This window comes from Salvia miltiorrhiza, chromosome 4 (assembly GCF_028751815.1).
Source record: "Salvia miltiorrhiza cultivar Shanhuang (shh) chromosome 4, IMPLAD_Smil_shh, whole genome shotgun sequence".
Classification (NCBI taxonomy): Eukaryota; Viridiplantae; Streptophyta; class Magnoliopsida; order Lamiales; family Lamiaceae; genus Salvia; species Salvia miltiorrhiza.
This window is the reverse complement of record NC_080390.1, coordinates 10,608,658-10,634,698: the sequence shown is the minus strand read 5'-3', so window position 1 is coordinate 10,634,698 and position 26,041 is coordinate 10,608,658. Positions and strand designations below refer to the sequence as shown.

Here is a 26,041-nt window from a genome sequence, read left to right as displayed (position 1 = left end):
GGGATACGTTGGGTCTTTAAACCATGTATTCCGAATTTTTTCGGAGCATGGTTTTCGCCTTTAGATGTCCTCCACCTTTTTTTGAATATCACGCAAGAGTTTTAAGATTTCCTCTTGTTTGAGTGATATTTGGCTCATCTCCATCGATAGATCATATAGCTTGTTGCCATAATATTCCACCGTTATTTGATTCTCCCGCAGGTTGACATTGTCGAAAGAGTTTGGCTCGATTTTTTGATAAGCTGGATAAGTTGTTCCAGCTTTATCCTTATGCTCCATGGGCATCGTCTCTTGCTCTTTCAATCGCCGTTATGATCTCAGCGATTCCTATCAGTCGTTCTTGGTAGAACTGAATACTCGTGATAATATTACGAATAATTTCTCCATCTTCTCCTCGATGAATATTCGTTACGAGGGCTCGATTGTTCCAGTTGAGGTCGTCTAGTAGACGAGTAGTTTCTCTCTCTAAATTTTGAAGAAAATTCCTATATACAATACATCTCGGACACTCGTCCGGATCCATAAATTTTTAATGGAGTCTCCTCCCACATAGGTTAATTAGAAAATAAATTAAATATAATATAATTCCTCAATAAAGACCCGCTCTGATACCATTTTAGGCGAGGCGCGATTATGCATGTTTTATAATTAGGGAATTTTTGATAAAAAGTTCAAAAGGTGGGGTTTTTGTGTAATTTATTTTGTGATGGGATCAATTCTTAATATTCAAGATTAAATGGGGTATGTTTTAAAATAATCAAGAATTAAATCATGGGCAATTTGAACACACATAAAAGTATTTGATATAATTTGGATTTTCTAAAGTTCATGGGGAAAATAGATTCTGAACAAAGTTCGTGATATTATATGCAATTAACCCAAAAAATACTGTGTAATAGTATAAAATATATTATTACACGATTAACACAAAATCGTGTAACAATTACAAAAATTTTGTAAATATATTTTATACTATTATATATATCCCATCCGTCCCATTTATTTTGGCACACTTTTCTTTTAGTTTGTCTCATTTATAATAGGGCAAAATGCATGAAAATACCCCACTTTATACCAGATTCCGGTTTTTTTACAAACCTTTTAATTGTAGCAAAAAATTGAACGACCTTTCAATTTATTGCAATTGACTTCCCTGGTGTTTTTCCGGCCAAATCAAATCTGAGTTGGCAGCCGGAATGCCAACGTGGCATCATAAATGCCTAATCACCCACCCATGTCATCCCCACGTAACCCCCACATCACCCTCTCTCTCTCTCTCTCTCTCTCTCTCTCTATTCCCTTCCACCTCTTCACCGCCGCGCGACCCTTCACCCTCTGTCGATCGCATCCGACGGCGGGGCACCACTTTCTTCTTCGGCTCGATTCGATGTAGGAGCGGCGGAGATGTCTGTTGTACTCTTTGATTTCGGCTTCCGATGAGAGGCTCTCGACCATGTCTAGGGTTACGGCCGCTCTGCATTAGGGATCGGGCAGCGTCAGGCAGGCGGCGCCGTAGTTGAGCGCCGTCGCGATGTATTTTCTCCAGCACTCTGCGCAGAAGAGATGGTCGCAGGAGGCGGAGGCCATCTTCTCAGGGCGGGTCTCGTCGTAGCAAATCCTGCAGATCGAGGCCGGATCGGGGTTTCTCTCTCCAATTCCATCATCATCGGCAGCGGCATCGGCGGCGGCGGCGGTGAAGCTCCAGTTATTTGTGACGAGAAGGGAGCAGGCTACGCCTCTTGGAACGGAGAGAACGTCGCAAACTGGGTTTACGATTAACCAAGTTTCATCAAAAAACCTCTTCCTCAAAATCTAGATAGCAATCATCTTCCTCGAAATCCATGAAAATTGGGTTTACGATTAACCAAGTTTCATCATCTGCCATGTCGTTGCCGCTCTCCATATTGTAATTCTCTTCCTCGAAATCCCCTTGCTGCTGTCTGAATAGTGTTGTAGTTTCGTTCGCCGCCTCTACACACAATCCCCGGCGAGACCGAGGTGTCTGAGTCTCTTAACTACCGCTGGCAACTCCGAGAACCGGTGAAGACGTTGCGGAAAACTGAGAGAGGGGGAAGGGGGATGGGGGGAAGAGAGAGAGAGAGGGGTGACGTGGGGATGACGTGGGTGGGTGATTTGGCATTTATGATGCCACGTTGGCATTCCGGCTGCCAACTCAGATTTGATTTGGCCGGAAAAACACCGGGGAAGCCAATTGCAATAAATTGAAAGGTCGTTTAATTTTTTGCTACAATTAAAAGGTTTGTCAAAAAACCGGAATTTGGTATAAAGTGAGGTATTTTCATGCAATTTACCCTTTATAATATACTCCCTCCGTACATGAAAGAACTTCCTATCTTTTCTTTTTGGGACGTCCACAAAAGAACTGTCTACCTATTTTTGGACTGTACCCCACCACTTATAATCCTCTTACTTTTCACTTTTCACAACTCCCAATATTAATTATAACATTTTTTCATCACTCTCAATACACTCAACTACCTTTTATCCACTCTCAATACACTCAACAATATTTTTTCTTAAAACCCGTGCCACTCCCTCCTAGGAAGTTCTTTCATGGACGGAGGGAGTAACATTTTTAAAAAATAATATGTGATCTCTACCTTTTCTACATACATTAAATAAGTGGACCATTTTCATTTTATATTCTTAACACTTTATTCTTAATATTTGTGCTCAAAATAAATGTGCCAAGTTGTGGGACGAAGGGAGTATTTTTTTTTTGTAAAATTGTGCAACACACTTTTTACGATCATTACATAATTTTATAAAATTATGTAAATAAAAAGAAATATACTATTATATGTTATATAATACAATATAAAAATATTTTGATCACAATAAGTAACTTTTTACAATCGGCTAGCCGCCTCATTTAAAAAATTGTATAAAAGGCACCGAAATGGCAAACGTAGCACACACAAACAAAGGGGAAACAAGTTGGGCACAAGTTTTGTACTCCTTTCCATTTATGAGAACGTAATAAGTGCTCGTTTGGTTCAAGTAGAGGAATGGAAAGAGAATGTAATCAAATAAGGAGTGGAATGATAACAATAACCATTACTTTTATTGAGTGTTTGGTTTAACAATGGAAATGAATTATTAGTAAGAGATTTCCTTTCTTTTGTTTCCCCTCTATTTTGAGGGATAACAAATTGGGTGATTGTGTTACCTTCAAGTAAGGGTAATGGTTAAGTCATTATCCAAACCAAGCAACAAGTAATGGATTCAATTAATTGAATTCCTTTCTAACCTCTAAAACCACTCAACCAAACATGGGCTAAATTGTAACACGACTTCTATTTGGGCCCTCCAAACATCTAAATCTAGTGCTTAGAGATATAACTGACAAGACCTTATATATTTTCTTTAAAATACAATATTCTAATAGTGAAAAGAATTGAACATCTTGAAAAGTCCAAAATCAAGAAACTGCATCACTAGTTCTAAGTTCTATAACTTCTTCTCAGCCGCATTTTATTACTCAATTTACAAACATAGGAGAAACATGACTTTCTTAAAAATGAGATATTAATTAAATTCCAACAACATGGTTTAGATTTATTTGTAGGAGCAATGCATGATTCTGTAATCTCATTACCCATCTTAATCATTTAGCAATTAGCAATTAGCAATTCCAACAACATGAGCAATGCATGATTCGGTAATGTTCATTATCCATCTTAATCATTTAGCAATTCCAACAACATGCTCATAGTGATCCATGATTCAGATTTATTTGAAATTCGTTTCGCCCCTAGAGCATACACACTAGAGAGGTCATGTTTTCTTTTAAATATGATCTCCACAATCTAAGATTCCTTTCAACACGGGGACTCTCTGCATCCGAGCTATTATTTTTTTTTTACATTTTATCTTTATTTTTAATATTATTTTCAATTAATTTTAACATTAAATTTAATAACACAAATTTCATTAACATAAAATTTAACACTAGATTGATTAAAAATTAAAATTACATTAACATTAAATTAAATGCCCAAATTAATTCAAATTAAAAGCCTCAAGATTTGTTGTATGCACGGCGTTTGATTCTTGAGCGAACGACGAGAAGGCTCCGTAGGACGAATTTGGATTGGCCGGAGACGGATTTAGGGGTGGTTGTTCCACCAATTTCTTCAATTATCCTCCATTTTTTTCTATCACAATAAAATAAAAGGAAGAATAAATTGAAATAGCATGAAAACGATGAAGAGGAAGAAGAAAATAGTTGTAATGAAAATTGAATTGAGAGATGATAATATTTATAAAAGAAAAAAGAAATAAAAATAAAATAAAAGAGCCTTTGCAACGGCTCTATCAAATAAAATAAAAAAAGAAACATTCCATTTTCAAAACCAAAAGAGCCGTTCTAGATATATATATTTTTAATGCATGCTATTTTCTGATTAGGCAGTACATTGCACGCGCTCAATTCTCTCTCCTCTTGAGCCCGATACACAGATGAAAGCCGAGAGCACACCCCTTGGGTGCGGCATTGGCATGAGGTTCGTGCAAGTCAGGCGCGAGCCCTCTCCTCTTGAACTCGATACGCGGATGGAAGTCGGGAGCACAACCCCTGGGCGCGGCATTGGCATGAGGTTCGCGCGAGTCAGGCGCGTGCCCACTCCGCAAGCCCTCTCCTCTTGAGCCCGATACGTGGATGGAAGCCGGGAGCTAGCACACCCTGTGGGTGCGGCATTGGCATGAGGTTCGCATGAGTCAGGCGCGCGCCCGCTCCGCGAGCCCCCACCATGGATGCTAGCTTAACACTTCTGCTCACTCTTATATTGCCAAGTGATATACGTTTATAAACAGTGAAAGTATTTAATTACTCGAATGCAGAAGCAGTAAATATCATTGATAGGAAATAAATTTTTTTATTTATGATCAGTAAAAATATGTACATTGCACACTTACACATCCACATATTTATTCAGCAGCTCAGATAACATTGAAAATGATCAGTTTTCAATTTCTCCAATGCCGCTCAGACAATACCAAACTCACAAATCCACTTCTTACAAAACACAATGTGTTCGAAGAAAGAATCCTAGTCCAACAAAGCACCTCCACTTGCATATATCTCTCTCTCCACATTCCCCATCTCCCTCTCATGGCAAGTTCTGTTGAGAGGCGGCCCGCAGAGCCCGTCGTTCCCGATGAAAGAACTTTCCGGAAACTTCTGAAGCGGTATTCTGCCCACCAGATGATTGTACGAAAGATTCAAGAATGAAAGGAATTTGAGCCCCGCCAGCTCCACCGGAATCTTCCCATCCAGAGCATTGAACGAGAGGTCCAGCGATCCGAGCCTCGACAGCTTCCCCAACGTGGCTGGGATGTGGCCGGAGAGAGCGTTGCGTGACAGGTTCAGCGCCTGAAGCCCGGTGGCGTTGCTGAACGAGGGCGGGATGGCTCCGGTGATCCTATTGTCTGCTGCAGAGAAAGTCATGACTCTTTTAAGGATGTTGCCGATTTCTGGAAGGATGGAGGTAAAGTTGTTGCTCGAGAAATCGACGTAGAAGGCTGAGGGCGGCGGAGTTGGAATCTCTCCGACAAGGATGTTGGAATGCAGGTCGAGGGAATCTAGGCCTCGCATTGCATAAGGTTGCTGGAGGTGACTGAATCCGTTGTGGGAGAGATTCAAGAATCTAAAGAGGAATCCATCGTCACCAACTCTCCATAGCCAGTTGGGAATCTCACCTTCTAGAAGATTCCGTGAGAGATCAAGCATCATCAGAGATGACTGGTTTCTCAAGTTAGGAAGCTTCTGCAGATTGCAGGATGCCAGCATGAGAGTTCCTAGCCGCGGAAACAGCTTCGACAGCTGAGCTTCTTCCTCAGCGCGTAGAGACAGCTTGTTGTAGGAGAGGTCTAAACTGACAAGATTTTTCAGCTTGCTGAAATCCGTGAGCTTCAGGGAGCCGCTGAACTTGTTGGATGAAAGGGACAGGCTGGAAAGATTCCGGAGCTCAAAGAAGATCCGAGGTACGGAACCTTCTAGACTGTTGAGGCTGAGGTCAACAACTTCTAAGGGAGAGGATGAAGTGTTTGTTGAGACTTTGATGAAACCAGAGAAACTGTTATTGGACATGCCTAGTGATTTGAGAAGTGGCAGAGCAAATAAAGATGGTGGGATTTCACCTTGTAATGAATTCTCACTCAAATCAAGAAATCCCAGATTCTCAAGGCCTTTCCATAGAGAATCAGGAATCTGTCCAGTTAATCTATTTCTATAAAGATTCAACACTTGAAGATTCTTCAAGAAGGCAAAGGAGGGAACAGAGCCAGAAAACTGGTTTACAGAGAGATCCAAATAGACAAGTAGATTAAGGTTTTTGATTGTACTAGGAATCTGCCCAGAAAAACTGCAACTTCTAACATCAAGATTTGACAGCATTCTCAGATTGCCTATAGACTCTGGTACATTTCCTGAGAATCTTGTGTAACTAAGCACCAAGTTTTCAAGAGATCCGTTCACAGGAAAGTCAGGCAACGAGCCCTCGAGAGCCCGATTGTTGCTCAAGTCGATCTCCTGAAGGCTCTTTATTTGGAAAAGTTTTCTCGGAACCACACCGAATAAACCACACGAGCTCATAGAGAGCACTCTCAGATTTGGGAGATCTGCTAAAAACGACGGGAAGGGAGACGAGAACGTGTTCCCATCGAGACGTATGACTGAGAGGGATGAGAGTTTTAGCAAGGAGGGATCAGGAGGGCCAGTGAGATGTGCATCAGACAAGCTCAGAACTCTCAAATTTGGAAGATATGATGATAAAGCACTGCTCCATTCACTCCCATTTGCTGAGATTTTCACATTAGCAAGATAGAGTTCTCTCAAGCTATTAAGGTTTCGAACCAGTCTCCCAAGATCATCATTCTCAAGCGTAAGCGATGAGTAAAACTTGTTGGAGAGATCGAGAACGACTAACCTCGTCAAGTTTGAGAGACTCAACGGAATCTGCCCGGAGAAGCCGGAGCTGCTGAGGTTGAGATACCTCAACTCGATGAGGTGTCCGAACTCGGAGGGCAAGTTGACAGAATCAAGGGTGTTTTGAGCTAAGCTCAAGCTCTGCAGATGTGAGAGCTTGAACAAGGTGCTGCTGCCATTGATCCCAGCGGAGATTGATTCTCCGCTGAGGTCGAGGCCTGAAACTCGGCTGCTGGAGTCGCATTCCACTCCCTCCCAACGGCAGAAGTCGGCGGATTCGTTCCAGTGCACCAGCTTGGCTGAGGCTGAGGAATCATATGTTAGGCTGCTTCTGAACTGGAGCAGCAGCTCTTTCTCAGACTGGCCTGAGACAAATCCAAATCCAAGATCCGAGTTTGAGAAAAACAGTAGAATCAAGAAAGCAGATTCAAACATGATTCGGAATCTCATGTTTCTATTTCTAGGCAGTTCAGAAATATGGGACTGCACCAAATGAACTCGAGAAATCAAGATCTTGTTGTGGTCGGCAGTTCTACATGTCGCCCCCCATATTAATATACTATATACTATTGAACTATTTAAGTAAAAGACAATAAAAAACACGCGGATGTGGATGTCCAATATTAAGTGGAAGTGGATGAAGTGCGATGTGATATACAAAGTGATAATTATAAGACTTCTATCTTTGGCAAGGTTTCACACTGGCTTAGCACTATTATTCACATAGAGGAAAACTTTCAAGCTACTTCTGTTTTCTGTGCTTTAAATGTGTGGGTGCAGATCAAGGAACGTGAAAATACATACTGATCGTGTATTTCTGCAGATCAGTTAATATTTCAGAATCAAAGCAAATGCTAAATATCACCAAACTGCAAAAAGTAGAAATGAAATTAACACTTCAGAATCAACACAAATACTAATATCAGCAAACTGCAAAAAGTAGAAAGGAAATTAAATTGGACAAACAGAGTCAAAGCTAATAAAACATGACGGTATACAACCACAAATTATGATCCTGATTTGATCTATGATCTTCTTCGATGCCTTTGAGGAAACAGTCTTTCAAACAAACGATCAACATGTTCGAAGTATATCTTACTCCATCTCCTGCAAAACAAAAGTATCCAAGCAGTGCAACCTAATCCCACGACATATCCAAGTGCAGCAGATACGTAGCCCCATTCGATCTTTTCCATTAGACTCAGTTGCTCGTTTTGAGGCATTGGAGGTGACACACCACCAACTTTGTTATCGCAGCTTGCTTCAAGTGGAAAGCCACACAAACCGGTATTTCCTTCGAAGGAAGCTGCTGAAAACGTTTGAAACTGAGAACCTTCAGGGATCATGCCAGACAGTTTGTTCCGAGACAGGTTTAAGAATGAGAGGAAGTTTAGACCAGTAAGCTCCACCGGGATCTTTCCAGTTAGGCGGTTCACTGACAGGTCCAAGGAACCGAGCTGTCTCAATTTCCCAATTGATTCAGGAATAGTTCCTGTCAGGGCATTATGGGACACATTAAGAAGATACAGAGATTTGAGGTCTCCGATTGAAGATGGTAGCTCCCCGCTGAAATTATTGCTCGAGAAATCAATGGAAGTGAAGATAATCAGAATCTTTGTCAGTTCCAGCTCCAGGCCTTTCATGGTTACTGTGACTGCATCTTGATAGTAGTAACCACTGAGTTTCAAGAACTCGAAGTGAAGATGGTCGTAAGGTGACTGGTCACATTACCATCGACATTGATCATTCCCCTCAAGTTAGGGAAAGATATAAGTGAGATATTGCCACTGAAGTTGTTGGTAGATATGTCAATAATTTGAAGACCAGACCAGCCATGGATGGCTCCAAGACATTGAACATCTCCATAGAATTTGTTGGATCTCAGAATCAGGACGCGCAATCTTGTCTCCATCAGCATGCAAGGAAATGAGTCCTCAATCATATTGTTTCCAATGTCCAAAACTTCTAGATATCGGCAATTGACTAGAGATCGAGGAACTCTCCCTACTAAAGCATTTTCGCTGAGGTCCAATGTTCTAAGGTAGCATTTGTCTGAAAATTTATCCAGGATGTAACCAGTGAGATTGTTCTTGCCAAGATTCAGAACTCCCAAGGCCCAAACATTGTTCAGTAGACAGGGAGGTATGGTACCAGTCAATGCATTACTAGACAAATCAAGAACTGAAAGAGAGGCCCCATTGCAGATGGATGCAGGGATTTTTCCAGTGAGTTTATTATTTGAAACAGAAAAAAAGGCAGCATAGAAAATGAAATGGCCAATATTATGTGGTATAGTGTTGCTGAAAGAGTTGAAAGAGTAGTCCACATAGACAGATGTATAAGGTGGAATGGGCAATTGACCCTGGAGCTGGTTGGAATGCAGGTCTAGGACAAGGAGAGAATCAGGAAACTTGTAAGGCTTCTGGAACCCATGAAGTTGATTGAGAGAAAGATTCAAGTCTGTAAGTGATCCATTACCAATTTCCCATATCCAATTGGGTATATCACCCTTCAATTGATTGGATGAAAGGTCTAAGTTGGTTAATCTTGATTGCCCGTGCTGTAGCTCTGGAAAATTTTGCAACTTGCAAGAAGCTAATTTCAAGACTCTGATACCAGGAAGCACAGGCAAGCTGGAATGTATAAACAAATCATTGAACGACATCTCAAGTCGAGCTAAATTAAGGTTGTCAAAATTTTCCAGCTGCACGGTACCATTGAAAGCATTTGAAGAAAGTGATAGCACTACCAACATCTCAAGCTCAGAGAAAAATTTGGGAATTGGTCCTTCTAGACGATTAGAGCTTAAATCAAGAACTGTCAATAAAGAGGATGAAGAGTTGGAAACCTCTTTGACTTGGCCATGAAACTTGTTGTTGGAAAGCAGAAGCGTTCGCAAGGATGGGAGAGCAAACAAAGAGGATGGAATGTTTCCAGTAAGTAAATTATGTTCCAAATTAATATAAACAAGATTAGAAAGGCCTTGAAAATGTGATAGTGGAACGCAGAGTGGTGGCATAAAAGTTTATACTAGACGCAAGTCTAGGGCTCCTGCAGTCTAGCTGGAAGATTTGAACAATAATTATCTTTTTATTTATTGTTTATTATGTTTTCTTGTTGGTTAAGTTTTGCGGGCCTCTGTCTTCTACATGGGCCTTAGTAGGAGTTAGTATTTATTAGGCCTTTCCTGCAGAATTAGGGCAGAAAATATATTTTGTGATTAGCGGCTTTATGCTGTGACAGAACCTCTCGTTCTGGGGACTTCATTAAAAAGTATTCGTCTTTCCATTAACTTCCTGTTGATTCGCTTTCTTCACTCTACCAATTTGGTCCGACCTGCCGGATCCCACCATGTCCACACAGAAGGAACGTCTCGAAGAGGTAGAGAAGACAGCGAAAGATTTGCAGTCCGCTGTTGGCTTGCTTGCGGGCAAAGTCGATGGATTGGAGAGTTCTTTGGGAACTGTTGAGACTACTCTCGCTACTCACTCCAAACAGTTTGCGGCAATCCTTGCTAAACTCGACGCCATGGGAGGCCGAAGTGAAGGTTTTCTCGAGGGAAAGAAAGGTTCGACCGATTCGACGGGGGAAACGTCGGATGGGCAGACAGGGATTTTACCCCGCATGGACCTTCCTCCGTTTGATGGAACCGACCCCATTGCATGGCTTGCACAGGCTGAGCAGTACTTCTTGGTTCACCGCACTGCTATGGCAAATCGCGTGCAGCTGGCACTTATCGCCATGTCCGGCAAGGCGATGTTCTGGGCGCAGTGGGTTCTCCGACGTGCCGCCTCCATTCCTTGGGATCAATTCTCAAAGGAACTCGTAGAACGTTTTGGAGATAGTTCTGCTATCAATGCCTACGAAGCCATGCATCTAACTCGACAAACAGGATCCCTGGAGGACTACTTATCGTTGTTTGAGGAACGAGTAGCCCAGTTGCCGTCTCTGCCCCCAGAGCAATATTTGGGGATGTTTCTAGGAGGGTTACAAACTTCCATCCGAGATCGGCTACCCGACTCGGAGATGACAGATGTCTTTGCTGCCATCCGTGCAGCGCGCCGCATAGCGCGTTCTAGCAAATCGCCTGCTGCTCTCCCGCCACGATCAAATTTTCCACTGGGAAATTCTTCCAGACCTACTTCGACCTTTCAGAGGTCGTTCGCAAATAACGGGCAGGCTGCTGTTTCATCTCCAGCCCGACTTCCGCACTCGACAACGGGACCCACTAACTCACCCATATTTCAGAATTCTCGGCGTCTATCCCCAGCGCAACAGGAGGAATACCGTGCTAAAGGCAAGTGTTATCGTTGTGCTCTTCCGTACAGCCCGCTTCATAAGTGTCCTGCCAAATCCTTAGCGGTCCTTCTGGAGGCCGAAGAGGATGAACCGGTGGCCGAAGGGGATGATAGGGAACAAGAACTAAAAGAGGAAACTGACGGGGCAGAGACCATCACGGCGTTGCAACACTTACAACTCTCCAAAATGTCTTCCAATGGGTTTGATGGTGCACAGACTCTTAAGTTGTTTAGCCAAATCGAAGGACGTCGCCTCCTAACGATGGTCGACAGTGGGGCGAGCCACTGCTTTATCTCCGATCAGGCTGCTCGTGCCCTGCAACTTCCTGTTGACCCGGCAGCCGAGTTTGCAGTCGTATTGGGAGATGGTACCAGGGTGACCTCTCAAGGAGTATGTAAGGCAATACCCTTCATCATCGCGGATCAACTGTTTCATATCACTTGCTATGTTTTCCCATTGCGCAGTGTCGATGTTATTTTGGGCGTATCTTGGCTGGCTCAACTAGGTGATGTGACTGCCAACTGGGCAAAACTATCGATGGAGTTTGTGGTAAATGGGCAACAAATTTGTGTGCGTGGGGATCCCTCACTAACGAGGCGGGCGTGTGAGCGGTCAGAATTGTGCTCCCTCGAGCTTGGCGACGATGCATGGCTACTCTGGGCCATGGAGGGTGAAGGTGCTATGTCCTTTCTGACTTCACCATCCCTAACCGCAGCCCAGTAAGATGACTTGGGAAAATTGATTTCGGAATTTCCAACTGTGACGCAGAGTCCGACGGGTTTACCACCATCACGACAGAGTGACCATCGAATTGTGCTGCAGGAGGGTGTTTCTCCCATTTCTGTTCGTCCTTACCGTTACAATCACTCTCAAAAGGACGAGATGGAAAAGCTAGTAGCAGAGATGTTAGCAGCCGGCATTATTCAGCCAAGTTGCAGCCCCTACTCAAGCCCGGTTTTGCTTGTACGTAAAAAGGACGGGTCCTGGCATTTTTGTGTAGACTATCGCGCTTTGAATAAGGTCACAGTGCCTGACAAATACCCTATCCCAGTCATTCAGGAACTGCTTGATGAGCTTCACGGCGCCAGATGGTTCAGTAAGCTCGATCTACGCGCCGGCTACCACCAGATCAGAATTGCACCTGAAGACGTTTCTAAAACAGCATTTCGGACTCATTCAGGCCACTATGAATTCCTTGTCATGCCATTTGGACTTACTAATGCCCCGGCTACATTCCAGTGCCTCATGAATGACATATTCCGACCTCTTCTCCGGAAGTTCGTGCTCGTATTTTTTGATGACATCCTTATCTATAGCACCTCATGGTCGGACCATCTGCGACATTTGCAACTAGTACTCGCTATTCTTAGTAATTAACCCGAAGAAGTGTGTGATTGGGCATTCGCAAGTCGAGTATTTGGGTCATATTGTGTCCAGCAAGGGCGTGCAAATGGATCCTTCTAAAGTTGGAGCAGTTTTGAAGTGGCCAACACCCACATCCCTCCGAGGGTTACGTGGTTTTCTCGGTCTCACGGGTTACTATCGTCGCTTTATTCGCGATTATGGCAAAATTGCAGCCCCCTTGACAACATTGTTGAAAAAGGATGGTCAGAAATCGTGGCACTGGCCTTCTGAGGCCGAGGCTGCCTTTCAAACCCTCAAACAAGCATTGACTACTGCTCCTGTTCTGCGCATGCCAGATTTTTCTCGACCTTTTGAGATCGAATGTGATGCATCAGGGCGAGGGATCGGAGCCGTATTGATGCAAGAGCGACAGCCCATTGCATATTTTAGCAAAAGTTTATCTGGAAGATTACTATCCAAGTCAGCATATGAAAAGGAACTCATGGCGCTAGTCCTCGCAGTCCAACACTGGCGGCCTTATTTGTTGGGGCAGAGATTTGTGGTTCGTACAGATCAAAGGAGCCTTAGACAATTGTTATCGCAAACTCTCACGACCCCAGCTCAGCAGAACTGGGCAGCCAAGCTGTTGGGATTCGATTTTGAAATAACCTATAAGGAAGGGCGACTGAATAAAGCAGCGGATGCCCTTTCTCGGCGAGATGAGGAAGTGGAGCTAGCGGCGGTCACAGCACCACATTGGCTAGATTGGAGCTCACTTCAAGATGCCGTGAAGGCTGATCCGCGGCTGTCTCGGATCATCGAGGCACTTGAAGCAGGCCAGGAGGCGCCAAAACATTATAGTTACTCGCAGGGTACGTTGTTTTATAAAGGCCGAGTTGTGCTGGCCGCTGACTCGCCTTGGATTTCAAAACTCTTTACTGAATTCCACGCAACCCCTTCCGATGGTCATTCGGGAGCTTTCAGGACTTATCGCCGGTTGGCTGCAAATCTTTATTGGACTGGAATGATGAAGTCAATCACTTCAGTAGTGGCAGCTTGTGATGTTTGCCAGCGGAATAAGTATGAGACGAAGAGCCCTGCGGGTCTGCTAAATCCACTTCCTATTCCAGATCGAGTGTGGGAGGATATTAGCATGGATTTCATTACAGGACTCCCTCGTTTTGGTGGATTTGACTGCATTCTTGTCGTAGTTGATCGTCTTTCCAAATATTGCCATTTTATGGGGCTGCGTCACCCATTTACAGCAAGGACTGTGGCAGAACTCTTCGCTCAAGAGGTGGTGCGATTACATGGAATGCCGGGATCTATCGTGTCTGACCGCGATCCTATATTTTTAAGTTCATTTTGGAGAGAGCTGTTTAAGACAGCGGGTACTACCTTACGCATGAGCTCGGCCTACCATCCAGAGACAGATGGGCAGACGGAGGTTCTGAATCGTTGTTTGGAAACTTATTTGCGTTGTTTTGCATCGGAGAGACCAAAAAGCTGGGGAAAATGGTTGGCTTGGGCAGAGTTTTGTTTTAATACTGGATTTCAGTCAAGTGTCGGAATGACTCCATTTGAAGCTGTCTACGGTAGACCACCACCAGCTCTCATTCCGTTTTTACCAGGAGAAATTCGTGTGCAGGCCTTAGCAGATTCTCTTCGAGAGAGGGATGACGTATTGGCTCAATTGCGGGTACATTTAGAGCGAGCACAACAACGCATGCTTCGCGAGGCTAACAAGCATCGCCGTCCTATAGAGTTTCAAGTGGGGGACAAGGTCTACCTCAAATTCCGTCCTTATAGGCAGCGGAGTTTATTTTCACCCGCACATGCTAAGTTGGCGCCGCGTTTCTTTGGGCCATTTGAAGTGGATGCACGGATTGGGGCAGTGGCGTATCGATTGAAACTTCCTGTGGGGTCCAAGGTGCACCCGGTCTTCCATGTTTCCTTGCTAAAACCTATTGTCGGTCAGGTGACTGCCTCCCCGACCCTACCAGAAGAGCTGCTGGCAGTGGATCCTCCATATCTTCCAGATGCTATAACACAACGCCGTTTCTTACAGCGTAACGGGGCTGAGGTGGAGCAGGTCCTGGTTCAGTGGCAAGGGTTAGGTCCAGAAGAGTGTTCGTGGGTGGATGTTGCAGAGATGAAAGGGCAGTTTCCGAATTTCAGCCTTGCCTTGAGGACAAGGCTGTTTCGCCGAAGAGGGCAATTGATAGTGGAACGCAGAGTGGTGGCATAAAAGTTTATACTAGACGCAAGTCTAGGGCTCCTGCAGTCTAGCTGGAAGATTTGAAGCTTCTTGTTGGTTAAGTTTTGCGGGCCTCTGTCTTCTACATGGGCCTTAGTAGGAGTTAGTATTTATTAGGCCTTTCCTGCAGAATTAGGGCAGAAAATATATTTTGTGATTAGCGGCTTTACGCTGTGACAGAACCTCTCGTTCTGGGGACTTCATTAAGAAGTATTCGTCTTTCCATTAACTTCCTGTTGATTCGCTTTCTTCACTCTACCAAAATGCCCAGAGGAAAGGGGCCCTGTTAGACGGTTACTAGAAACATCTAGGTAAGTGAGTTTCTTGGACAAGTGAAACGAAGGGACTGAACCAGTGAGGTTGTTATGAGAGATGTCCAGAAAATCCAGTTGAGTAAGGTGTGTTATTGCATGTGGAATTGGTCCAGTGAAGCTGCAATTAGATAAGTCAAAACTGGATAACAAGGCGAGGTTGCTAATGGTTTTTGGTATTGAGCCTGAAAATCCAGTGTAGCTAAGAAGTATAGTCCTTAAAGATCCATTTGGAGGAAAATGGGGTAGAACTCCACCGAGTAGCAGGTTGTTCGAAAGATCAAGATTTTGTAAAGTAGGTACCTTAAAAATCTTCTCAGGAAAGGATCCTAGTAAAGAGCAGGCGCCTAGTGTAAGAGTTGTCAATTTGGAGAAATTTGCTAGGAAGTAAGGAACTGATGAGGCCAGATCATTGCCATCTAGGCGGAGAACTGAAAGAGATCGAAGCTCAGCAATGGAAGAATCTATAGGCCCCGATAGATAGGACCTGCGCAAGCTCAAACTTCTTAAATCAGGTAAAGAGGAAGATAGAACCTGGCACCATTCACTCCCTCGAGTTGAAATATTTACAGAGTCGAGATGAAGTTCCCTCAGCCTTGTAAGATTCTGAACAAGCATTCCGAGATCTGGATTCTCTAGTTTCAGTCCGAATAATGGAGAAACCGTAGAAAGATCAAGACTGACCAAGTTTGTCAATCTCAAAATTTCACTCGGAACCTGTCCTGCAAAGCCAGCATATGACAAATTCAGGTGTGTCAAATTTGTAAGATTTTTCAGCTCCTTGGGAATCTCAGTATTAGTAAAATAGTTGAAAGCCAAATTAAGCTTCTCAAGGTAACCAAGACTGAAGAGATCATCCCGGTTTTGAATTCCACCGGAGATGGTCTCTTCTTCTAACTGCAAGCCGATCACATGACCAGCACCATCACATTCTACCCCATCCCAACTGCAGCAATCACTAGTCCGATTCCACCGGACCAGTTTTCTTGAAGCAGAAGAATCGAATATTAAGCCGCTCTTCAGCCGGAGCAACAGATTTTTCTGATCCTCCAGGCACTTACCAGATACTGGAACACTAGTAGTTATGCTATATACTGTAGTGAAACAAAATAGGAGGAGCAATGTTTTCATTTTGGAGATAATGTAAAGGAATGCCACACAAATTTGAGTATATACGAAGATACCAGAATTAAGCAGAGCATTTAAGCTGCCACTGGAAAGACTTCAACCATTGACTGACTAATTTTTTTGTTTTTGAGGGAAACCATTGACTGAATTAATTCACTCACTCAGAAGTCAGAAATGTGGAAAATTCCTTAGGTCCCATTGTATTCAAAATTAGCGATGATTAATGATACATTAATGATGAACAAGTCAATGGGACAATCAACGAATGCAAGAAATTGTGCATGAATTTAGTATATTGAAATTTGAAGTAGACTTAAGTTTCTTTTAGATATTGATTTTAAAATGGAAACAGATGTTTCAGCGGCATTTCATCAAACAACATGAGTGTCATAAACAGGAATCTAGAAAAACTATAACGATTAAAAGACAATTAAAAAGAAGATAATTACCTAATTTGAAGTTTTTCAATAGATGTCACCGAATTAAGAGCCACAAAACTACAAACAGAGAGCCTCAATTTGTTCTACCACAGCAAAACCTAACAAAAAAAAGGAAGGAAGTTTAAAAGCGTTTTATGACCACCACAGCAGTCCTCATTTTTTCAGTGTATTTTGATTCGGCCAACGTAGTACCAAAAACGCAATTCTAGTGAGATGCTTATCGTAATAGCTTCTCCATCTCTTACACAACAAAAGCGGCGCACCAATGAATCCTAATCCCACACCAAATCCCAAAACCAAACTCACATATAGCTCTCTCTCCGAAAATCCCTCCTCTCCTTGCAGAAATGCAGGCGGCGGCGGCGCTCCCTCATCAGCGCAAGCTACGTCGAGAGGGAAGCCGCAGAGCCCCGCGTTCCCCGCGAAGGAGCTCTCCTCAAACGTCTGAAACTGGCTGCCCGCAGGAATCCTTCCAACCAGATCATTATACGACAAGTTCAACACCGCGAGGAACGTCAGATCAGCCAACTCACTCGGGATCTCCCCATCGAGGCCGTTGAACGACAAGTCCAGCGACTGCAGTTTCACCGCACGCGCCGCCGATGATGGAATATGGCCGGAAAAGGAATTACGTGACAAGTTGAGGAGATACAGAGATTTCAATTCTCCAATTGAATTAGGTATCGCTCCTTGCAGATTGTTGTCTGAGAAATCGATCGAGGTGAAGATCGTCTGAATCTTCTCCAGCTCATACGTCTGCCCCTTCATGCTAACCGTCACCGAATCTTGATAGTAAAGGCCAACAACTGTCTCCATACTAAAATGCAGGTGATCAGGCCGGTTTTCCTCATCGATTAACGCCTGCAGGTTTTCAAACAATTTCGCGGGTATCACGCCGGTTATGTTGTTGGACGCCAAATCGATGATTTGAAGATTCCGCCATGAATATGTCTCCGTCTCTCTTAAGCAGCTCATGTTTCCATGCAACATATTGTTGCGCAGCACAAGCACACGAAGCTTCGAGAAGGTTCTGAGCCAGCAAGGGAAGGAGTCATCGAACGCGTTGTTTGCGAGGTCCAACACCTCGAGCTCGCTGCATCTCGCCAAAGATTCTGGAAGCTTCCCTTCTAGAACATTCCTGCTGAGATCAACAGTTTCCAAGGAGCAATTCACAGGAAACGCATCCGGCACGCCTCCGTCGAGCTCGTTTCTTCTCAGATTCAAGACTCTGATCGTGTTGTTGAGCAGACACGAAGGGATTCCGCCACGGAATCCATTGTTCGACAGGTCCAGCACGTCGAGGCCGGTCGCATTGCAGAAGGATTGCGGGATCTCTCCCGCGATCTGATTATCCGCGGCGGAGAAGAACATGGCGCGCCGCAGGGAATCTCCGACGTCGGGGGAGATGGAGGAGAAGTTATTGCCGGAGAAATCCAAAACGACGGCAGATGACAAAGGAGACGGGATTCTGCCAACGAGGCTGTTCGCGTGGAGATTAAGGTAATCCAGCTTTCGGAGATTATAAGGTTCTTGAAAATGGCTAAACCGGTTTTGTGAAATGTTCAAGAAACGCAGGAAGCCTTCCCACATCCAGTTAGGAATCTCACCTTCGAGCTCGTTGTCTGAGAGATCAAGCATTGCTAGAACTGTGTAATTCGCGAAATTGGGCAGCTTCCGCAGCTTGCAAGAAGCCAGCTTCAAGGTCCAGACATTAGGAAGCAAGGAAGCAAACGACGCCGTTTCATCGACGCGTACAGACACATTGTTGTAGGAGAGAACGAGTCCGGAGAGGCTCGTCAGCTTCTGGAAATCGGCTAGCTCAACCGAGCCATTAAACTTGTTGGAAGAGAGATCGAGAGTCGAAAGGTTTCGGAGCTCGAACAAGAAAGAAGGGATGGTGCCTTCCAATCTGTTGAAGCTGAGATCAAGAGCTCGAATCGGAGACACGACATTCGTTGAGGCTCCGATGAAACCAGAAAAGCTGTTGTTGAAAAGAAGTAACTCTTCAAGAAGTGGAAGACGAAACAGAGATGGTGGGATTTCACCTTCTAACAAATTCCCACTCAAATCTAGAGAATTTAGATTGTCAAGGCCTTCCCAAAGGGAGTCTGGGATTCTGCCTGTCAATCTATTCCCTTTAAGGTCTATTCTTGTAAGATTCTTCAACAAAGCAAAAGATGGAACCGGACCGGAAAACCGGTTCATCGCGAGGTTCAGCACGACCAGCCGTCTAAGGTTCTTGATTGTACTAGGAATTTGCCCTGAGATATTACTACCTGCAACATTGAGCTCCGTTAACAGAGATCCACCAGAAGGAAATTCAGGGAAGGAGCCTCCGAGAGCCTCGTTGCCGCCTAAATGGAGCCTCTGCAGACTGTTTATCCGGAGCAGTTCCGCGGGAACCACGCCGGATAAGCTGCAGGAGGTGAGGGAGAGCACCTCCAGATTAGGCAGAGAAGATGATATACCGCTGCCCCATGCATTCCCATTTGCAGAGATATTGACTCCATCGAGATGAAGCTGTGTGAGGCTAGTGAAGTTTTGGATCAATCTCCGCAGATTAGGGAGATTGAGTGATGAGGTGAAGTCTTGTGATAGATCAAGAGCAACTAACCTCGTTAAGTTTGATAAATCCGATGGAATCTGCCCCGAAAAACCGGAACTGCTTAGGCTGAGATACCTTAACTCTGCCAGCTGTCCGAATCCAGATGGGAACTCAATGGAAGCAAAGGAGTTTTGGGATAAGCTCAAACTCTGCAGAGCTGTGAGCCTGAAGAGAGGGCTGTGGGCGCCGTTGATCCCATCGGAGATCGATTCTTGGCTGAGATCAAGGCCGGAAACTCTTCCGTTGCTGTTGCATTCCACCCCGGCCCACCGGCAGAAGCTGATAGATTCATTCCAATGCACCAGCTTGCTTGAAAGAGAAGGATCATAGGTGAGGTTGTTTCTCAACTCGAGCAGCAACTCTTTGTCAGATTGGCTTGAAACATATGTGGGATTTGAGTTTGAGAAGAAGAGTAGGATCAAGAAAGCTGTGGGAAGGAACATTTTTTTTTTTTTGGATTATAGACTGGAGATTCTTGAAATTTACATACAGATTTATTGGGAGATTCTTGAGATCTACCCACTGCAAGTTACCTAACGTTGTGGATTAAAATAGTGGAACTCGTTTCCACATGCGTTCAAATTAAAGATCAGTCCAAAATGTGCATATAGTTATCCAATATAATATGGGGAAGGTTGAAGAACATACCAGTATAATATTAAAAACTCTAGTTAGACTATATCGGATAAGTTTTTTTTTTTTTTGAATAAACTATATGGGATAAGTTAATTCTATATGCTTTGACACATGTAAGTAACCATCATTTGCAAGAGGAAACTTCATAAGCTGCTTCTGTTTTCTGTTCTTTTATAGTGTGTGTGAGCGCGCGTGCAATATGTGTACAAGGTGGTGTGGAAAGAGTGTCCGGGAAGGGATGGTCGGCAGGTTTTGTTAAGATTGGATAAATAAATCCACTTCAAAAAACAAAAAGAAATGGATAAATAAATATTTAAAAATAGCGTGACAATGAACTTGAACTTAAAATTTTTAGTGAGGTTAGAGAGAACTCGAACTTAAAATATTTAGCGGGATTATCATCAAGTAAGGCTAGGGAGTGTTTCGGTCTCTAGGACTTCTCTTGTTTGTCACGAACTCGAACTTGAAACTTTTGTTCGAAACTTTTAGCAGGTTTATTAGCAATGCGATCTCTTGACTTCCTCTTGTGTTGCAGATGCTCAAAATTCACTCTTGGGTTGGGCTAGGGTGAAAACACTCTTAAGTGTTTAAAATAGGAATACATTTTAACCATATATTTTTTTGATCGTGCGGGCCAAATTAATCTTTTACTTATGGATCGGTTATAATTAAATCAATGTGTGATTCATACTAAAAAATCGCAGAAGGCTATTTTTGTAAAAAAAAAAAATTGGCTGTTTATCTTCACCAACCTTCCCCCGAAAATAGTGCCCCATTTATTTGGAAATTTAATTGCCTGCGAAGTGAAGGGATTAGATTAGTTGAACTGTATCTTTGGTAATTATTAACATATCTAATCTAATTTTTTGTAGAAATTCTAAACTATTACTATTATGTATTGTATGAATTATAATTCTTAGGGTTTATTCTCACTTCATCACTTCCGCCTCTGCCAGCGGACGATTCATACCAACGAGAAAAAAAAATTATACTGGGCAATTAGCTATAATGCCGATTACGAAATCAAAGAGAACCGGTATGTAGATGACGATGTAGTGTTTTTTTCTATTTATTTTAATTTAATTTTGTTTGCTGCTTTGGTTGAAAAAACGGCAAAATGGGTTGAATGTTCGATTCGTCCATGGGGTTCGATTGAATTTTGTTGTCTTTGCTGAAAAAACGGCGTCTTGGTCGAATCAGTAGTGATTGTGTTCGGGATGAACCACAATAAATATGTAATGAACCATTGACTTATATTATGCATCATAATCAGGTATGAAATGAATCAGTTATAATACTTGCATTAGTAAGTACAATTTTTTATGATGGATTCAAACAAGTTGTTGTATGATCCAGTAAGAATTGATGTATGAATAATGGAATTAGTAAATAAACAAATTAAATGTGTGAATCAGCGATGACATTATATGAACCATACAAATTTTTAGTATGGACTGTTTAAATGAATCAATGAGTTAAGTGAGTTTATAATTATGTAACGTTATGTAATGTCATGTGAAGCGCAGCTTACATTGCACAGAAGAAGGGGAAAGAAACGTTGATGCTGAGGAAATTAGAAGGAAAGAAGGTTTGAATCAAATTATATTGTATTAGTTTTTTAAAAGTGTGGGACGAAATATAAATGTCCGTCTTGATGCAGCACGGACAAAGCATATGAATGATGAATTCATGAAGGATATGAAACGTGCTATGATGGAGAGTATGTTAGAAGGTATGTGATCACCTATTTTTTTTTTTTTTTTGCAAAGTTCATAGTATAATAGCATTGCTGGAAGTTTTAATTTGAGTTCCTTATGAATTAGGGGTCTTGAATAAGAGGAAGAAAATGGATGTTGTGGACAATGTTGAGCAGGAGACGTTGGAAGATTCGTCAGAGGAGAGTGGGTCTCCAGTGGAAGTCGTCAAAAAGACTAGGCATGAGAAACGCAAGGAGGGGATGGTGAACTACAAAGAATGGGTTGTGAGACCGTATGAGGATTATCCGACAATGTTCACGAGGACCACTTCTTGTGTGTTTGTGAAAGCCGTGGAACAGATGAACGAGCAACAAAAGTAAGCAGTGGCGACTTTGGGCTTTGACCATTTACTGGATCTTCCTATTAGGGACCTACCTGGGAAGTTAACTTATTGGTTGATGCACAGCTACAATGCTCATACGTCAAATCTTCTTCTTCCATCTGGTAAGACAATTCGTGTTATTGAGGAAGATGTGTATCGAGTGTTGGGGTTTCCAAGAGGCTATATGAATATTGTTCTAGTCGATAATAATGATAGGACACCTTTGTTTGATGATTGGAAAGCTCGGTTTCCAGGAAGAAATCCAAGAAGAATAAAGATCAATGAGGTCAGGGATGATATGCTGGCACCAAGTCAATTTGATGTTTGAATGTTTCTCAAATGAGTCAATTAACATGATAAATGAATGAATTAGCATAATGTCAGAATGAATTTTCGTAGTAACTGTACGAATCATCAGTATTTTGTATGCATCTAAGTAATAAGTTTTTTTGTAATCATAGTTAGCATAATGGAATAACGGAATGAATTAACAGGATAAATGAATGAATTATCATAATGTCAGAATGAATTTTCTTCGTAACTGTACGAATCATCAATATTTTTTGTTGACCTTTGCAGAATGTAGATGCATAACATTTAATTAAAATTGAAAAACATTGAATAACATGAGGTCCAATGGACAATTAGTTTTAAAAACAAGTGGAAGAAGCAATAAGTCAAAAACTGTAAAGATAGAAATATGATTAAAAAATCAAAGAGAATGGTTCAATTCACTCTTTGTCGCTATCTTCGTCGTCAACCTTCCCACAGTTGCACGAATCATGTTTCACTAAACGACGACATTTCCTGCATCTTCTCCTTGGTTTTCTCGCCTTTTCAGCTTCTATCTCATAAGTTTACTTCAATCTCTTGCTGCTTCCCTTAGTCTTGACGGCATCGGGTGGATGAACAGTGACAATTGTAGGGAGCTTCGAACCATAAAACATCTCAAACATTTTTTCCTTGCCGTTTGCCGTGGACAAGCATTGTGCGCTGTTAGAATGAATGTCTGCCCAACGTTTCAGTTCTGCTAAAAGTGATTCAGCTAGCTCTTCATTCCCTTATGCAATGCCAATACAGCGGAAAGCCTCTGCCATAAGTAACTTGTTGTGTGACTTCATGTTATCAGGCGATATAACAGCTGAACTAGCACGTCATAGCGTATGAACTAAATAATCCGATAGTTCCAGTGCTCTGTGAAATGATAAAGCATGTTCTTCAAGTAAAACTAACTCATGCGCTGAATCTACTAACCGTGTGTATGATTTAATAACATCCAGTCGTAAATAATCGAAACAAAATCAGCCATCGAATTGCATTCCAAGATAATAACAATTATACAAATTAGATTGATATGAACATATTAATTATATATACATACCAGGCGACTCCATCTGGTTTTTCTGTCACAGCCCGCAATCCCTAAGGATGGTTTAACCGGGGTTATGACTCGGGAAGGGGATTAAGAAGCGGGGAAAGAAAGGGGCATTTACTTAACAATCAAACATTTTACGAAAAGAGACATTTATTATATAACACTAGGATCATAACTGATCACTTGGACAAAATCAAGACATTCGTTCGGGAAGGCCCGTCGAAGTGGATTACTCAACAAAAGAGTATCATACTTAAAATAAAACATTATCATAATCAGAGTATCTTTCAGCGGAAATACGTGTGAATTATACATATGAAGATGTATACTCAAGGTTACATTATTATTTTATGTCAAAAGGGTACATCCGCTCAACTCCACTCCATTCCATCACCCGCTCAACCTGCACATTAGGGAAAACAACATGCAGGGCTGAGTAAAAATACTCAGTGAACATATGCCGGAAACATAACATTTTATATCATTTATTGTACTGCCAACAGTAACACACAGGGTTTTACTTGAAGGACCTGTGCTTACTAAACATTTTCTTTCATTTCATAAAGTTGGATGCGCATCCCATTTTCAGTCTATATGATCCATATCTGTTCCTTTTACACGCCGGGAAGGAGGCCTCCTTCCACGGACGCTAAGACCGGTCGCAAGCGACACACAGTCTCCATGGGTGTACACGTTAACCCTTACTAGCAAACCTTCGTCTAGCGTAGGGTCCGAATTCGATTTCCTTTATAGTTGGCGAACCAACACAGATAGGATACATACATAAAACATAAACATTTTTGGCAGACAATCATTTCATAAACATTTCCTTTCCTTTCATAAGAACCATTCATCATTTAATCATTTCCATAAACATTTCATTTCATAAGAACCATTTACCATTTAAAATATCACAGTTATATCATGTCATTCATTTTATTTCGTATAAGAGGCCTGTATGCAGGGGATCTCTATATACGTGTTTTAAGAAAGCCCACCTCATTCCGTTCCCATTAGGGGCGTAGAGTTACCTCCTTCTTTAGCTTTCACTTCCCGTCTGGACCTTTATTGACGAAGAGTCGATAAGTTCGAGAAGAAAGTTGTGTAAGAAAGGAAGATAGGTCTCTAAACTAAACTATCTCCTTTAATGATTTTAGGGTTCTAGCATCTATATTAATCTTGTCTCGTTCAAAACCTTAAACTCAAAACATCTATCACATAACTAACATTTAGGTTCGAAACCGTTTATTTGAACATCATCATGCGCATCAATCATAACTCGTTCTACTCACGCCATCAAGTTAAATATTCCGTCATTTAAAAATAAATCATAGGATATCACATAGACAAATTATATCATCATAGATCATGCTTTCTCATACTTAAAACAATTTAATCCTTTTCAAATAATCCATATTAATAAGCCATTTGAAAAGAATTCATTAAATAAGAGTTTAACTCAAAATATTTTATTTTAAAAGTCCACTTATAAAAATACTTGAAATAAATGAACTCCATTTAAATAATTAATTTAAAGGTTCATATGTAATTAAATTAATCAAGCTCAATTTAAATTAAATAAATAAGAGCTCAAATGATTTAAATGGATATAAGCCCAAATTAATTAGATAAACTAAGTCCATCATATTTTTCTTTGAATAAGGCCCAAACAATTAAATTAAAAGATCCATAAGATTTTATTTAAAAGGGCCGAGCCCATATAGATAAAAGCCCATCAGATTTTAATATCTCAGGCCCATAGTTAATAAAACACCCAAATAAAAATGGCCCAACAGATTTTGAAGCCCAAGGCCCATCTCAATTCTTAACCTAAACACACACACACATCAAAACACCTTCAATCACACACACATCAGCTGCGCCTATCCTCCTTTCTCTCTCTATGGCTCCCTCTCTCGTCTCTCCCTCTCTGTTCGGCTGAGGGCGGCGCCGCCTCCGGCGCGCCGCCTCGCCGTCGCCTCCGCTCTCTCTCTCACAAGACTGCCGGAACAAGGTACAGCAGACGCACGCCGCTGTCAAAGCGGTGCGCCGCCGCCGCTGCCTCCGTCGTCCTTGCAGCAGATCCGCTGCCGCGTCAAGACCACGGCCACCGCCTTTCCTCCCTCTCTAACTCTCACCCTCGTCTCGATCTCTCTCTGGGCCGACGAACGACGTAAAACGCCGCCGCCTCCCCCTCTTTCGGTCGATCCAGCAGCCCTAATGGCTACCGCCGCCGTCGTCCTTGTCTTCCTCCGATTTCCGGCGAAGCAATCCCCGCGGTGCCGCGCCGTTCAGCAGGTAAACCCTAACTCCCTCTCTACTTTCCTCATCTTCTTCCCCTTTCAAATTAAAACTGAAAACCCCTCTCTCCTTTCCGATTTGGCTGAAACAAAGCAACGGCGACGTCGCTGCTATCACGTTACCGCCGCCGCCGACGTCGACGAGCCACCATAGCTCCGCCGCCGGCCGCCGTCTGAAACCAGGTAACCCTAATTTCCCTTCTCTTTCCCTTTCTTGGCAGAACAGAACCAAGGCTCCGCCGCCTCTCGTCGACCACCGGCAGCCACCGCGGCTGCCGTCCTCCTAACCTCGACTCACACATACAAAAACAGGGACTC

At 42.7% G+C, this 26,041-nt stretch overlaps 3 protein-coding genes and 1 pseudogene across 3 annotated transcripts; 1 reads left to right on the top strand and 3 right to left on the bottom strand.

Annotated features, from left to right (window-relative positions):
* Positions 1-1,479: 1,479 nt before the first annotated feature.
* Positions 1,480-7,399, bottom strand: LOC131022983 (receptor-like protein 6). The gene is made up of 2 exons (XM_057952523.1): positions 5,089-7,399; positions 1,480-1,763 (listed from the first exon to the last, which is right to left on the bottom strand). Exons 1-2 carry the CDS (start codon positions 7,397-7,399, stop codon positions 1,480-1,482), a joined length of 2,595 nt encoding a protein of 864 aa, XP_057808506.1.
* A 422-nt stretch (positions 7,400-7,821) lies between these two features.
* Positions 7,822-16,454, bottom strand: LOC131022678 (receptor-like protein 7; annotated as a pseudogene).
* A 357-nt stretch (positions 16,455-16,811) lies between these two features.
* On the bottom strand, positions 16,812-19,776 carry LOC131022982 (receptor-like protein 6). The gene is made up of 2 exons (XM_057952522.1): positions 16,921-19,776; positions 16,812-16,826 (listed from the first exon to the last, which is right to left on the bottom strand). The coding sequence occupies exons 1-2, from the start codon at positions 19,774-19,776 to the stop codon at positions 16,812-16,814; spliced, it is 2,871 nt and encodes a 956-aa protein (XP_057808505.1).
* Positions 19,777-21,532: 1,756 nt separating this feature from the next.
* Positions 21,533-22,077, top strand: LOC131022677 (uncharacterized). Its single transcript, XM_057952193.1, has 2 exons — positions 21,533-21,701; positions 21,793-22,077. The coding sequence occupies exons 1-2, from the start codon at positions 21,644-21,646 to the stop codon at positions 22,044-22,046; spliced, it is 312 nt and encodes a 103-aa protein (XP_057808176.1). The 5' UTR covers positions 21,533-21,643; the 3' UTR covers positions 22,047-22,077.
* The last annotated feature ends 3,964 nt before the right edge of the window (positions 22,078-26,041 follow it).